Raw genomic sequence first — 16,421 nt, 5'->3', positions numbered from 1 at the left:
CCGTTTCCAATCCAGCTTCCTGATAATGCACCCGGGAGGCAGCAAATGATGGCTCAAGTGCTTGGGTTCCTGCCATCTGCATGGGAGCCCTGGCTTTGGCCTGGTTCACTCCCCACTCCAGCCAATGTGGGCATTTGGGGGAATGAACTAGTGGACAGAAGATGGTCTCTCTCTCTCTCTCTCTCTCTCTCTCTCTCTCTCTCTCTTTCCCTCTTTCTCTGTCACTCTGCCTTTCAAATAAATAAATAAATAAGCCTTTGAAAAAAAGGAAAATCAACCAAGCAGAGACAAGGGAGCTGGCTACTGCCCAGTGTGTCTTCATGGAGCAGCTGGCCAGGCCAGGGCTTCCTATGTGCATTCAGCTTGAAATGGCCTGGGAGGCCACATGACTTCAAAGATAACTTTAGGAGGAGAAAATTCACCTGCTCAGTCTGCACAATGTAGCAACCTAAAGGTGGATTTCCTCTCTGAGCACCCACCCTGCCCACCCTACCCTGGCTGCAAGGCTTTGTGGAAGTAACATGGTTACAGAGAAGGTGGCAGTGGGACCCCAAGTGTCCCCCCTCGTCCTGCCCTGCTTCTTCCAAGAACCAGTGATCAGCCAGGATTCACCAGGACAGCCACGTACTTTCCCAGAAAGTGGCTCTGAAAGTGAACACGGTGCTATGCTACTCCCTGGGCCTCCATTGCTTCCGTGAAGTGAGGACAGTCAGACTGCACAAGGGAACGCCCGGCTGTCGTGAATTCCTGTGGCTAATACCTCAGTGAAATGACCACACCGTATGTACCTCCACAGGTACTAAGCCAGGTACTATCTAGGTGCACTAGCGGCGTTACAACAAACTTTTTTGTTCTTTTTCAATTTATTTGAAAGGCAGAATTAGAGAGAGAGAGATAGAGAGTCTTCCATCTGCTGGTTCATTCCCCAAATGGCCACAATTCCATCCAGATATCCTATATGGATGTCAGGGGTCCAAGCACTTGGGTCATCTTCCTCTGCTTTCCCAGGCGCATTAGCAGAGAGTTGGATCAGAAGTAGAGCAGCCAGGGCTCAAACCAGCACTCCGATGTGGGATGCCAGCATTCCAGGCAGTGGCTAAACTGGCTGAGCCGTAACGCTGGCCCCAGCCTCAACCTCTTGAATTAGGTATCTCTGTGCCCATTTTACAAACAACTAGAACTAGAAGATGCTAGGAAATGTATCTAAGATTGGCAGTTATTTAGAAGTGAATTTGGGATGCCAGCTCCCCAAACCTGTGCTGTGTACATTCCCTAGACGGTCTTGCTGGAGAAAGCTTGTTTTTCAGAGACTGTGTAAATCAGTAGTAAAGGAAGGCGAGGGGGAGCAGTGGTTACAATGTGGAAGGATGCTTTCACTGGAGATCGTCACATGGATGCGACAGATGCAAAGCCTCTCTCCTCCCAGAGTCTGCGTGCTGTTGGCCCACCTTAGGTAACCACCTGGAGCTGAAAGCCACAGCTCCTCGAGAGTTACGATGGTGTGAAAGTGAGGTCCATTCAGCAGAAACCATGCTTCAAGGTCTGAATTTTGATCTTTTCCTGGGCTAACGATGCCCAGTGTGATCCTTTCTTTGGTCAGCCCCGTGAACCACTGTGATTCGATGGTACACCAAGTGGCCAGGCGAGGGTGCTGGCAGGCTGGGTGTTTCAATGCATTTTCAACTTGCAGCATGTTCAACTGACAGTGGACTCATCAGGAGGGTGATTCCTTCACATGTCCAGGGGTGTCTCTGTGTGTATGTATTCAAAGGGACCACATCTGTCAGAATCCGTGAGGTTTTTCTCGCATGCCTGATATTAACCAAACCCCTTCAGATTTACCCACCAAGAAATTTAAAGGCACCCTATCAGTGCTTCATAAAAGTCTATCCTGCATGGACTTTTTTGAGGCCCCAAGAGGTAAAAGCGTTTTCTTTACAAAATCACCTGACAAGAAAATGAAGGCTGGAAGACCGCAGAGCCAAGCCCCCGTGTTAAGGACTTGGTGCGGCCCTGCCTCGCCCTCCCCACACACCCATCCTGGCTACGTCTCTCAGCTTGGTCCTTACTGGACGTGCCACCTTGGCCAGTACTTGCATCCTGCTGGGTGCAGAGAGCATGGGCTGCCGTGTGCTTCCAGGAGTGGTGGGTGTGTTGGGGACGGTGTGGGAGCCCTGGGTGTGGGTACAGAGGGGTCGGTGCAGGGAGGTTCAGGAGGGGCCTGGCCTCTGTCTGGGGCAGCCTTCTGGGTACAGCGTTGGAGGCTCCTTCTCGAGGGGCAGAGGGAGGGTGGCCTTCCAGGCAGCCGGGGCACTGGGAGTGTGGCTGCTCCTGCATTGAGCCGGGATCCTGGGGGCTGCCCCAAGCACTCAGCCTGCCTCTGGGTTTCAGGTCCGACACGGAAGATGCCGTCTAGCGCCAGCGCCGTGGACTTCTTCCAGCTCTTTGTTCCAGACAACGTCCTCAAGAACATGGTGGTGCAGACAAACATGTACGCCAAGAAGTTCCAGGAGCGGTTCGGGAGCGACGGGGCCTGGGCTGAGGTGACGCTGACGGAGATGAAGGCGTTCCTGGGCTACATGATCTCCACCAGCATCTCCCACTGCGAGTCCGTCCTCAGCATCTGGAGCGGCGGCTTCTACAGCAACCGGAGCCTCGCCCTGGTCATGAGCCAGGCCCGCTTCGAGAAGATCCTCAAGTACTTCCACGTCGTGGCCTTCCGCTCCAGCCAGACCACGCACGGCCTCTACAAGGTCCAGCCCTTCCTCGACTCCCTGCAGAATGGCTTCGATGCTGCCTTCAGGCCTTCCCAAACCCAGGTGAGGTGGGCGGAGGGCAAGGGCCCCCTGGGCCTCACCTTGGCTGGTCCTTCTCGCCTTGCCCGTCTGCTGAGGTCACTTCGAGGTGCCCCCTTGAGCCTTCCATTCCCTTCTGTTAATCTGCGTTATCTACGGCAGATCGGAAGGAGGAATAGCAATGATGGCTTCCACTCAGAGCGAGTCAGAAGGGGGCCTTTTGCTCCAATGTGAAATCTCCCCGCTGTGTTCTGCCCGGTCTTTCTCCCCTTCTGATAATACTTTTGTTCCTACTTATGTGTTGCTGGTGAAAAGGGGCTCAAAGGCTCTGGCTGGCAGGGAGTGAGCCTGGAATTTAACCCTCAGGAATCGGGGTCACTGAGTTTCTGGGGACCCACCTGGCCACACAAAGCAGATCCATGATGCTCTGGCTAAGGGTTGGGTGCAGCCTGGACCTCCCTGTCCCCGCTCCCTATGCCTGCTCCAGCCTCGGTCACTGGTTGCAGAAGGCAGCGGTTCTGGGAGCTCCTGGGCCCCTCCCTCCCTCCAGGGAGGCCACCTGTGCCTGTTACACCTGTCTGCGGCCAGACAGAATTTCCTCAGAATTGCATTCAAGCAAACCGAGGAGGTGGCTGTTTTCTAGAGATTTCTCTATCCAGACCCTAGGAGGATTTGGCCTATGTGAGCCCGATTCCCTTTAATTTGTTCCATGTGGAGAAAGAAGTTCAGTTCACTTGTATTTTTGTGTTTAGAGCCTCACCAACCTGTCTATTCTTGTGCTTTCCCTCTAATGATCTTCTAAATAAACCTCTAATTCATTTTGGTGTTCCTCTGGAACTTCTCTGTAACTCAACGCTGTGCCTTTTTCCTGCACAGCTTAAGACCACACAAGGTTTTTATTGTTTGGTTGAAAGTGGACCCAACTGGGGCCAGCACTGTGGCATAGTGGGTAAAGCTGCCTCCTGTGACAGTGGCATCCTATAGGGGCTCTGGTTTGAGTCCTGGCTGCACTACTTTCGATCCAGCTCTCTGCTAATGCTCCTGGGAGAAGCAATAGAAGGTGGCCCAAGTTCTTGGGCCCCTGTACCCACAGGAGCCAGATGAGGCTCCTGGCTCCTGGCTTCAGCCTGGCCCAGCCTTGGTTACTGGCAGCCATCTGGGGAGTGAACTAGAGGATGGATAGAGGAGGATCTCTCTCTCTCTCCCATCCCACCCCATAACTCTGCCTTTCAAATAAATAAAATAAATCTTTAAAAAAAAAAAAAAAAGAACATGTAGAAGCAAGGGAAACAAAACCACACTCTGACCATCCTTGGTGTCAGTTGAGTGAAGATCTGTGAGCTCACTATGCCTAAGTAGCTGTCAGGAATCCAGCAACCGGTTGTGAGTGTTCTAGCCTAGTGACTAAAATACCCATGTCCAATGTCACAGTTCCTGGGTTCAGTCCTCAGCTCTGGCTCCTGATCCCAGCTTCCTGCCAGTGCAGACCCTGGGTGAAATGGCTCAAGTCCTCGGGTCCCTGCCACCCATGTCAGAAGCCTGGGTTGAACTCCTGGGTCCTGGCTTCATCCCAGCCCAATTCTGGCAATTTGTGAGAATTTGGAGAATTAACCAGTAGATGAGAGCTCTCTGCCTATTTCTCCCTGTCTCTGGAATTAAAAAAAGGGGGGGGGGGTAAAGGGAGGGAGGAATGAAAAAGGAAGGATGGACCTGATGTCCAGCTGCCTGGATGCCTGGATGGTTGACAGTTAACAGCCGAAAGACAGGGCTGCGGGGGTTCCTTCCAGCTCCTGCCAGACGGGCCTGATCCACACTTCCACTTCCACCTGTTGTGTGCCTGCTGTGTGCCAGCCCTGTGCTGTCTTTGCATCCTAAAACTGCAGTATCAGATGGTTGCGGTGCCTCTCTGGCACACTGATGCGTCCCCTGGGAATCCGGAGATGTGCGGGCTCATCCCTTGGGTGCCCTCAGAGGAGGCCCTACAGCCTTCCTGAGCCATGCTTGGCAGGCAGTAAGCTCGGCCGCGGCCCTGTGGGTGGGCAGGTGTCGGAGGAAACAGCTCTGGGCTCCCTGGTGGTGCAGCTGCACTGGGCAGTGCTGGGGGGCCACAGGGACAGAGAGAACCTAGAGGAATGGTGGGCTTCTTGTTTTCTCTGCAGCTCACATCATTTCACTGTCAGTTGAGGCTCGGGGAAGGACAGCCTGAGATGAGGCTCATGCTTTTTTATTGATTTCACTCCACATCAGATTCTTTGCCTTTCCATTCGCAAAGCTGCGTTTTGTCTCTGCTGCTGTTTTCTAGCAGTGCCCTGGTGTCGGCCAGGATCCCTGCAGGCTGTGGAAGAGCAGTGCAGACAGGGACGGCTGCCGTGGTGTGATGAGGGGCGAGGGAAGTCGGGAGGCGCTAGTGCACCTGGGGCGAGCTGCAGCCAGACGGCGGACACCCAGTGCACCCCACCCTTCAGCCTGGGGCAGGAAGCGAGGCAGAGTCCGGTCTGGGGGCCAGCTGTGTCAATACATGGGGAACAAGATCAATCCAAGGAAGTGAAACCCTAACTGCAGAATGTGGTGCCTGTGCATCACGATGGGGCCCTCCATGCTCCCTGGGGATTCTGACAAATCCTCTGTGCCCCTCCCACACCCCTTTCTCCCCCAGGACGGCAACCACGCCTTTGCAGCTGCCACATCAGGCTTAGCTCCACCTGATGCTCTTCCGCCTCATAGAGAAGAAAGAGGGCACTCATCCCCAACCTTGATTGGAGAAGCCGAGAATGAAGAGCTCTGTTTTCCCGGCTTCTCCCCTCTGTGAATGACCCTGCTCCATTGGAGTCGGACTCATTCGAGAAATATTCTCCAGGAGAGGTTGTGCAAAGAAATGAGTGGGTATCCTGACCTTCCCCTGCCCTAACCTGCCGCCTGGCACACCCTGGAATGAGCTTGTCCTACAGAAGGGGACCCCGCAGGTGCACCTGGGGAGCAGAGGCATGACGACCAGTCTGCAGCCTGGAGGAGGAAGGCTAAGAGGAAGCCAGGAGGAGCTGGCTTTCCTGGCAGCCATGGTTTTCAGAGCTCTGGGGAACATACTACACTTTACTGCATTTAGTAATGACTTTTTCATAATTCATTTAATGGTGATAGAAGGGAAAAAATCATCAAGGTCAGAAAATCCTTCTGGCCCTTTTGCTTTGATATGATTAAATATAAATTTGCCACTGATGATACATTCAATGCAAGCAGAGTACAGGAACGCTTCCTTATGGAGGAGGAGAAGGAGAGAGGGCAGTTTTGTTGTGTGGCCACAGAAGGGGGAATGGGATGTGTGTCCTGGGCAAGCAAGGACAGGCAGGATGAGGGCTTCTGTGAGCCCTGCTTTGTCTTCCCAACCATTACTCCACTGTACGTGGGACTTGTGCGTTTCACTAGAGTGGGTCCAAATGGGGCCTTGAATGTTTCATGAGTTGCAGAGAGCCAGAGAGTGCAAATAGCCAGGCAGGATGGCCCAGAGAGGCAGCCAGGACAGCTACTCCAGGCTTCTCCTTCATGAACATAAGACAGAGGAGGCCAGGTTTAATGTCCCCAAGCTTTTCCCAATGAAAAAACCGTATGTACAACTAAACCTGAACAATATAAGGCTGTTATTTTTAAACATGGAAAACAAACTCTCATTAATAGAAGAATGGAAAGGGGCTGTCCAACCCCACATGCTATTACCCCTGCATCCTGGCATCTCTGAGGAGTTTGTTAGAAATGCACAATCTCAGTCTACTGAACCAAAATGGGTATTTTAGCAAGATCTGTAGGTGCTTTGTTTGACCGTTTGTGTAAATGACCATATAATGAGAATTAATTTTTAAAATTTTTCATTTATTTTCATTTTATTTGAAAGGCAGAGAGACAGAGACAGACAGAAAGATTGATCTCCTGTCTGCTGGTTCACTCCACAAATGCCTACAACTGCTGGGCCTAGGCCAGACTGAAGCCAGGAGCCGAGAACTCAATCTGAATTTCCCACATGGCTCAAACACAAGTACTTGAGTCATCACTTACTGCTACCCAGGGTGCACATTAGCAGGAAGCTGGATGAGAAGTGGAAGAGCTGGGACTGGAACCACTCTGGTGGAATGCAAGAATCCCAAACAGTGTCTGAAGTGCAGCACCCAATGATACCTGCCCCAGACTTCTTCTTGGTTTGGGAGGCAGAGCTGCCACCCACTGGTTCACTTCCCAAATGCCTGCAGTGGTGGGGATGGGGAAGGGGAGCATGGCGCCAGGAGAGGTCAGCGCTGGTCTTTGACGTAGATGGCAGGGACCCAATTACTTGAGCCATCACCACTGCCACACTAGCAGAAAGCTGGAATGAGAATCCAGAGCTGGGTATTGAACCCAGGCACTCCGATGTGGAACACAGGTGTTCTAACTGTTGATTTAATCACTAGGCTGAACACTCCCATATTTGAGTATTTTAGACTTTGTCTGGGCCATATGATCTCTGTCACATCTTGTCTATTCTGCCATGGTAGCCCCAAAGCAGCCAACGACAGCAGTGTTCTAATGAACACAGGCACTGGGCCTGATTAAGTATGATCCGTGATCTGGAGCATTGTGTGCAGCTCCTGGAATCTGATTATTGCCTATGTGGACTTGAATTTATAATTAAGACTGTAATAAGATTGGGGAAGAAAGTGTACACTGACCTAAAATTCACCTGCAACACTCCCCAACACGCCTTAGCTTAAAGACCAAACGGCCACTCCTTGGAGTCTATTTTTACTATGCCATTTCTTTTCCCTTTAGTGTCTTCTCATTGCAAAAGTCGCATAACCATGTTATCGGGAAGTTGACACAGGGTGAAATAAGTTTAAAATTTGCCTCGGGAATTCTGCCATTAGCAGGGACACAGCACCTGGAGGAGAGCCAGAGGGCAGCTGGGGCGCTGGGGCGCTGGGGCGCTGGGGTGCTGGGGCAGGGTTTCTGTAAAGGAGATGTCCCACCTGGAAAGAGGAGTTGAGGGCTGATGGTGAGAGCTGTCTGGAAGCCCCCTCAAGACATAGGGTGTTTTTATCTTCATTTCATGGGGCACACATCAGATCATAGACTTAAATTAGGATGGCGCCGTGGCTCATTTGGCTAATCCTCTGCCTGTTGCGCTAGCACCCTGGGTTCTAGTCCCAGTTGGGGTGCTGGATTCTGTCCCGTTTGCCCCTCTTCCAGGCCAGCTCTCTGCTGTGGCCTGGGAAGTCAGTGGAGGATGGCCCAGGTCCTTGGGCCCTGCACCTGCATGAGAGACCATGAGGAAGCACCTGGCTCCTGGCTTCGGATCGGTGCAGCGCCAGCCGTAGCTGCCATTTGGGGGCTGAACCAACGGAAAAAGGAAGACCTTTCTCTCTGTCTCTCTCTCACTATCTAACTCTGCCTGTCAAAAAAAAAAAAAAAAAAAAGATTTAAATTAACTGGATATATATGTTGAATAATCGAGAGAAAGAACGTTTTAGCCATTGGAGCTGTCTGTCAGCGGAAGGAGCCTCTGTGAAAGGGGGTGGGTACCCACCAGCAGGTATGTCTGGCCAGCAGCCAAGGACCCCTCTCCCGGCAGTAAGTGGTAGTTTCTACTTACAGAACAGCTGCTGTCTGTCAGGGCCCGTGGGGGGTGTGTTGCACACACCTTACTCAGTGCTCCCTGGAGCTGGTGCAGATCCGGACGTTACCCTTTGTGGATAAGGAGACTCAGGATCTGAGAAGTCCTGTCCCTTAGCCACTGTCACCCATGGCCACACACAGAAATTGGCTTTGCACTCAAATCTGGTGAACCCCTGAACTCGGACTGCCTGCCTTGAGAATCTTTGCTTCTGTCCTTCCTGGCAGGTGCTACACGAACCCCTGATCGACGAGGACCCCGTGTTCATTGCCACGTGCACAGAGCGGGAGCTGCGGAAGAGGAAAAAGCGGAAATTCAGCCTCTGGGTCAGGCAGTGCTCCTCCACCGGCTTCATCATCCAGGTGAGCCCCGTGCTGGCCCAGGCAGGGCTGGGGAGGACCGGCCAGGGACCTCAGGCACCGCTGGTGTTGGAGAACTTGTTGGCTTATCCTTTTCCCGCGTGTCAGACTCCACCTGGTGATTGCCACCAGGCTGCTCCCACACGTCGCCCACCGCGGCAGTGGGATAGCCCGGCCTTGAGGCAGTCACCACCATACCCAGCTCTGTGCCCTGCACATTCTTGTTCCCCACCCCCACCGCCTCTGAGGAAACCACTCATCAAGGCGCAGGCCTTGGCAGTGTCAGCCGGTGGGCCACGAGAGGTGACCCCTGACTCCCTGGAGGCTTGGGGACTTCTGACTGCTCCAGGACACCCCTCTAGCCCAGGTCTCTTCCCTACCCTCCCATCCCCAGCACACCTTCTTCACAAGCTCCCAACAGCCAGCTGGTGAAATTAGCCTTTGTCAGGAGCATGCGCCGGCATCACTGGCATGTGTTCTTGGAAGACATGATCGAGCTCTGCTCCAGGAAAAACATCAGATATTGAGCTGCCAAGAGCAGTGGGGGTCACAGTGGGGAATCTGGGGCAGGTGCACACTGGCACGTGGCACCCGGGTGACAGCTCCTGGGCTGGGCCAGTTTCTCATCTATGCTATGCAGCGACACTGGGTCAGGCAGGCCAGCCTGGTGGTGACCGCTGATGCCACACTCACTGCCCTCTGTTTGGCTGCAGCCCCAGGCATGGGTCCTTGCACTTCCTTCTTTCTCTGAGCTGGAGAAGGAGTCACAGGAAAACTGGGCCGAGCATTCCTCACCGTGTCCACTCTGGAGCCACAGCAAGGAAGGTGCTTGTGGCCCAGCAAAAGGTCTGCCACCTCCATAGTGTCCTTTGTTCTGGAATCTATAAAATTCCATGTGCGACCTGAGAGGCTTGGGTTGGGTCTGGAAGTTTCCTTTTATTTGTAAAACTCTGAGGCCGTGCAGCTCAGGAGGGTTTGTTACTAGAAGCCAGGAGGGAGGCGAGCAAGCAGCTTCCAGGCAGAAGGAATTACATTCCCCCCTCCCAGAGGCAGCCCCAGAAGCACTGCATGAAAGGGAGCCCTCTTGGCCGGCGCCGTGGCTCAACAGGCTAATCCTCTGCCTTGCGGCACCGGCACACCGGGTTCTAGTCCCGGTCGGGGCACCGATCCTGTCCCGGTTGCCCCTCTTCCAGGCCAGCTCTCTGCTGTGGCCCGGGAGTGCAGAGGAGGATGGCCCAAGTCCTTGGGCCCTGCACCCCATGGGAGACCAGGAGAAGCCCCTGGCTCCTGCCATCGGATCAGCGCAGTGCGCCGGTCGCAGCACGCCGGCCGCGGCGGCCATTGGAGGGTGAACCAACGGCAAAGGAAGACCTTTCTCTCTGTCTCTCACTGTCCACTCTGCCTGTCAAAAAAAAAAAAAAAAAAAAAACAAAACAAAAAACAAAAAGAAAGGGAGCCCCCTTCAGGTGTAGGCGGCCCCAGGACAGAGCTGAAGCCAGAACTTCCTCAGCCTCCCCAGTCTGTCCCGTTGTTCCTTGGTCCAATTGAGGGTGCCTATGGCAGGAGAGAGATGCCTCTGCCTGCGTGTGAGAGCCAGAGATACAGGAGGAGCCACAGGAGTGGCCTGAGGAATGATTGTCTTTCTAGTGTCCCCTCCCCCTTTTATTTTTGTTCTCCAAGAGCTAATGCTGGTTTGACAGCTCTTGGAGGAGCCCCTGGGCAGGTGCAGCCATGGGGCTGAACACCCACATCTCTCATCTTAGCCTGGCCAGACATGGAGAACAGGCAGTACTGGGCCCATTTCTCAGATGACATGGCTGAGGCTGGCACAGGTGACCCAGCATTTAATGGTGCTTCTCCCCTAGGGCCCCAGACTGCCTCCCACCTCCTGTGGTCTCAAGGACATCAGCAGGGTGAACATCCTGTGTGAGCCCAGCAGGCTATGTCTTTGCTCTGGATTTTGGGATCCTCCTGTAGAGACTGCAGGGCTGGGACTAGGTCATCGGGGAGGTCCTCTCTGTTGCAAGAGTCTGCACCTGTCTTCTTTGCCAAGGTCACGTGTTGGGCTATATACACTGGGATATTTGCTCCATGGAGTGTCTCAATGACATTGTCCTCTTCTGAATGACTTTTCCCCGGGGAAGCCAGCTGCTGAGCCTCAGGGAAGCTGTGGCCAGCTGGCTGCGGTGATGGCCCTTTGCCACACTGCAGTGCTTCTCGCCACGGGCGGTGTCTGCCCTACGCCCTTGCCATGCCGAGGCTGGCCGGTGGGACACAGGCGACTGTGGTGCATGCCGAGATCGGAAGGGGCGTGTACATGGTGCCTCGGCCACGAGAAGATGCCCAGGCCCTGTCACCTGAGTTCTGGAAACCTGTGAGCTTGGTAAGAGTATGTTGTGTGGCACAGTTGACTCTGGGGTGACCAGATAGCTTTCTTGCAGTTGGTGCTACCCTGAAGACAGTGTGTGTGTACAGGCGTCCTCCGGCAGAGACCAGCGACTTGCTGTGGCTTTGAGGTTTTTCATCCTGATGAGGCTGTAGCTTGGAGCTGATCGGACTGCGTTCGTGGGAAGTAGGACTGTGTAAAGATTAGCTCCACTTAGAAGATTCTAGATCCAGGGGTAAGTGAGAAACAAAGATGCAAAAGTGGCCCTGGATTTCTTAAGGACCCCAGAAAATGACCAGTGGAAAAGCCGTGGAGCTCACTGCGGCCAGTTCCTCTCACCGCGCCTCGTGTCTAAGTTTATCCTGCAAGCAACTGTGCAAGAAGCAGGCAGACTATCACTTGCACAAAAAAAAACAGGAACAGCGATGATGTTTAGAGCAGCTCCAATGTTGTTCAATACAAGTTGAATGCTCCTCATTTCATTTGAAGGGAAATGTTAGAATCAGATTAAAGTGGGGGCCGGGGTCATGGCACAGTGGGTTAAGCCACCACTTGCGACACCACCATCCCATATCAGAGTGCCAGTTTGAGTTCCAGCTGCTGTGCTTCCAATTTAGCTTCCTGTTAATGCACCTGAAAAGGCAGCAGAAGATGGCTCAAGCACTGGGAGACCAGAGTGGAGAGCCTGGCTCCTGACTCCTGCAACCTGGTGTTGCAGCCATCTGGGGAGCGGGCTGCTCTCCCACTTGGGCATGCACACGGCTGTTCTGTAGAGTTGCTGACTTTAAAAGTCCCTGGATCCTGGGAGGGTGTTGGGCTGTGGTTAAGATGCTGCTTGGGACACCTCCATCCCCCATCAGAGCACCTTTGCTCAGGTGCCAACTCCTTCTTCCTGCTAATGTCCACCCTGGGAGGCAGCATGGTCGTGGCTCAAATACTTGGGTCACTGCCACCCTCTTGGGAGACCTGGATTGAGTTCCAGGCTCTTGGCTTCAGTCTGGCCCAGTCCAGGCTGTTGTGGGCATTTGGGGAATGAATAAGTGGATGGAAGACCTCTCTGTCTGTTTCTCTCTGCTTCTCTGCCTTTAAAATAACATGAAAATAAATTGTAAAAAATTGTAATGACTTATTTTTTTAAAAACAAAATGCCTTTGGACCCAAAATATTTGCCTTGGTGTTTCACCAAACACTTTAGAATGAAACCGTGTGTGAAGATACCAGCCAGCAATGCTCGGGACCTCGGGAACTGTCAGATGAGGCCGCCTACACTGCTCTATGAAGCAACTTACTGTGTGTTATGACTGGGGCCTTGAATTTTTGGTAATCTGGTCGACTTTAATATGAGGAACACTGAGGAATAAAATATATGTGTTGCATACTGTGGGGAATAAAGGGAGAGTCATGGTCCCACCCTCAAGGAAAATAGCTTTTATTTATGTATTTGGTGGTAAAATCCACATAACATCCAATGTCCCCTTTTAACCCCGTGAGGTGTTTGATGCGGGGGCACTGAGTACTTTCATGTTGTGGTGCAGCCGACAACACCATCCATCATCTCCAGAACGTTCTCATCGTCCCAACACCTGGGAGTGCATCCTTAGCTGTGGGCCGGTATGCTAACCCTAGAAACAGGGTTAGGGTTAGGGTTAGGGTTAGGGTTAGGGTTAGGGGGAGTCTCCCTGAGCCGCGGCCCCTCGCGGGTACCCCAGAGGAGCCCCCAGGAGGGCTGCTCTGCCGTCTTGGTCTCTGAGTGCTTGCTGTGTCTTCTCTCTAGGGTCAGTGTGGCCGTGGTCTCCAGCTACTCCACGAGTAGAGACAGACGGGCAGCCAGGACAGTGTATGCGCTCCAGGCCGTCATTGCCACGGGGTCTGCTGCCTCCTGCAGGAGCAGCACTTGGACTCACTCCCGGTGTCCTTGAGCCCGTCTGTGACTAGGTGTCTCTGAAGGACATGGGGTCCCTGTGAGCCTTCCCTCATCCTTTACTTCCTGCCTGACCGGGCTTCCTGCCTTTACCTCCTGATAGCTGCAGGGTTTGGAGGGTGTGATGGTGGATTTTATGGGACATGATACTCAGCTGCTTGCCAGACACTAGTCTAGAAATGAAAGCATTGTTCAGATGAGAGAAACACTGAAATTGGTGGATTCTGAGTAAAGCAGATTAGCCTCTGTACTGTGGGTGGGCCTCAGCCTTCCTGGAGAAGGGTAGAACTCTGCCAGCAGGGGCCCCTCAGACTCAAGGGGGCTGCTTCCCTGGTTCCCCAGCCTGCTGGCCTGCCCTGCAGATCTGGGGCTGTCCAACCGCCACAATTGCTTGAGCCAGTTCTCTAAAATAAATATCTTCCTGTCTGGCTTCACCTCCCAGATGCAGACTCTGCCCTCTCAAGTGAATAAAATGAATTTTCTCTTTTTTTTTAAAGATTTATTTATTTATTTGAAAGGCAGAGTTACAGAGAGGCAGAGAGAGGGAGAGGTCTTCCATCCACTGGTTCACTCCCCAGATGGCCGCAACAACCAGAGCTAAGCTGATCCAAAGCCAGGAGCCAGGAGCTTCTTCCAGGCCTCCTGTGTGGGTGCATGGGCCCAAGAACCTAGGCCATCTTCCACTGCTCTCAGGCCATAGCAAAGAGCTGGATGGCAAGTGGAGCAGCCAGGACTTGAGCCGGCGCCCATGTGGCATGTCAGCACTATAGGCGGCGGCTTTATCCGCTACCCCACAGCACTGGCCATGTAAAATAAATTTTCAAAAAATGTCAGAACACCTACAGAAATGACACGCCTTTCTGGGATTGCCGTTGTGCTTGGCACTGAAGACCAGACACCTGGAGCCCTTACCGCCTCTCTACAAAAACAGTTTTATTTTGTATAAAAGATTTTTTGGGTGTGCAAAAAATCTTCATGAACCGTGTGATGAGTGCAATACTGGAACTGTGGAAGGACAGTCCAGGGTTCTAGGAGAGTACCTATAGGGCTTAGAAAGTCTCCCTGGATTTAGAGAACAGGGTGTGTGGAGTGCCAGAGGAGAATATGCTCATGAACTGTGTCACAGAGCTCTCGCCACAGGCCAAGCACCAAGGCGTCTCCTCCACATGACTCAGCCCTGGGAGACGAGTGCTGTTGGCCTTACATTACACACAAGGAGAACCACAAAACACAGAGGTGAAGCGATCCATCTGCAATCTCGAGGCTGATAGGCACTGAGCCAAGGGCCAGCTCCTCACCCCACAGTACTCTGCCCAGCCCCTGTGCCTGTCACCGAGGATGTACAGCCAGCTCCATGGCTCTGTGGGCTTCTGGCACACAGATGCATGGATGCCTAAGTAGAAAGTTCCCGGACCAGTGCTGTGGCACATAGCGGGTAAAGCCACTGCCTGCAGTGCTGGCATCCCATATAGGCAGCGGTTCGAATCCGATCCATCTTTCTACAATCCCACCCTCTAGACAAACCACGTGATGCCTTCTGCCAGGTGTTGATGCAGCAAGAAGGTTCCCACCAGTGCAGCTTCTTAATCTTGAATTTTTCAGCCGACAGAACCATGAGCCAAGTACATGTCTGTTCTTCATTTTTATAAATGACCCAGTCTCGGGTGTTCTGTTACAGTGGAGAGAAAGGAAACTACGAATTCCTGTATGCCTTCTCTTTTGACATAACCATTGCTGTTTTCGGATTACATGCTCATGGTGCACTCCAAAGACTGTCCTTGTCCTCTGTGGCAGGCTACTGAAGACTGCCCCCAGCTGCGACACGTGCTCCTGCCCTTAGCCCTGTTTGCAGAGGGTGTGCAAGGAGGGGACCTGGCTCAGGTTTTCCTCCTGCCTCCCCCTCTGCAGGCTCCCTGTGAGCTGAGGAGGAGCAAACGGAGAGATGGATACAGAAAAGTGACTGGGGAAAAAAAAAAGTTGTGTGATGGGAAGGCTGGAGACAATAGGATTGCTCATCGTGGAGGGCGGTTGGCACAGCTGTGGGGCAGAAAGGAGAGTGGCTCCAGAGAGACTTTTGTTCAAGCTCTTTTTGGTCAAAAAGTTTAGGAATCCAGTGGGAAAAGCTGTTAATTTCTGTTGATCTTTGGTGATCAAATGGAGCCCTAAGAAAATGGTCTAATAAATAATAATAGCCCTGATTTAGTCCAAAAGAGCAGATTTCTCCATTTGGATATGCTGAAGTAGTCTCCCGTCCCCACAGTATGAGACCCAGGGTTCCCAGCCAGGGACATCGGTCGGTGGACAAACACTGGGCAGCAGTGGCAGAGCAGCAGCTGCATGGGGAGTGCCTTGTGCAGGGCCTGAGGGAAGCAGGGCCGCATTGCCTAGAGAAAGCAGGGCAGACTGTGCAGAGACTGGCCCTTTGAGTCACAGAGGGACAATAACGTACATGACAAGCCATCGCCCCCTGCCCCGTGGAGCCACGGCTTGGGCTCACAGTGTGAACTGACTGGGAGTGGGTGCACTGCAGATGCCAGAACTGAAGATGGAAACTCCCGAGCTGGGGAACATGCCCAGCCAGAGCCGTGATGGCATCTCTGGGGACACTGTGCCCTGTGTGGCTGGACTGGCGCACCTGTGGTTTATGGTAGTTTCTTCTGATGTTCAGGGAAGAGTGATGGGCGTTTACAGAGTGTGTGCTATGTCCCGGGTTCCACGCCTTCAGTATTTCACATGCGTTGGTCCTTTTCTCCCCATGACAGCCATGAGCCAGGTGATGTATTGATCAGCAAGGAGACTTACCACCTTGCCCAGGTCACATCTACAAAGTGGTAAACCTGGGAGTAAACCATTCGGACCCGAGAGCTCACCCTCTTAACCCCCCAGCCATGTTGTCTCCGCAAGGAAAGAACATTTTCCAGTTGAGACAAAACCAATCATCTGTTTCTTCTGCAACTTGGTTATCGGTCGGTGAGTCTTCTAGGGTCAATTGGCATCAGGTGATTTCTCTCACTGTCGACACATCATAGTGTGTGGCTCTGTGGGGCACCACGCGGTGTTCGGGTCCAGCATATGTTGTGTAAAGTTCAAATCAGGGTAAGCATATCTATGATTTGAAATTCTTTCTTTAGCTTTTTTGGACCATGCAATACGTTATTGTTGTCTGTGGTCAGCCTACTTTGTGCAACAGAACAGAGACATTCCCCCACCCCCAACCCCGACCCAACTGTAACTTAGCTCCCACTCACCATTGTTTGCCTACCCCTCAGTCACCCCCACTCTTCCTGGGCTCTGGGAACCATTGTTCTTACTCTCAACTCCAAGT

General features: G+C 52.8%; 1 protein-coding gene across 1 annotated transcript in view; it reads left to right on the top strand.

The window, feature by feature from the left end:
- PGBD5 (piggyBac transposable element derived 5) overlaps positions 1–16,421 on the top strand; it is a 96,585-nt gene that overhangs the window by 63,809 nt on the left and 16,355 nt on the right. The window contains exons 2-3 of the mRNA XM_062211368.1: positions 2,392–2,819; positions 8,658–8,792. Coding sequence (XP_062067352.1) covers positions 2,392–2,819; positions 8,658–8,792 — 563 coding nt within the window. The remainder of the gene's footprint in view (positions 1–2,391; positions 2,820–8,657; positions 8,793–16,421) is intronic.

This window comes from Lepus europaeus, chromosome 14 (assembly GCF_033115175.1).
Source record: "Lepus europaeus isolate LE1 chromosome 14, mLepTim1.pri, whole genome shotgun sequence".
Lineage (NCBI taxonomy): Eukaryota > Metazoa > Chordata > Mammalia > Lagomorpha > Leporidae > Lepus > Lepus europaeus.
The sequence above is the reverse complement of the archived record's forward strand: the minus strand, read 5'-3'. Positions and strand labels throughout refer to the sequence as shown.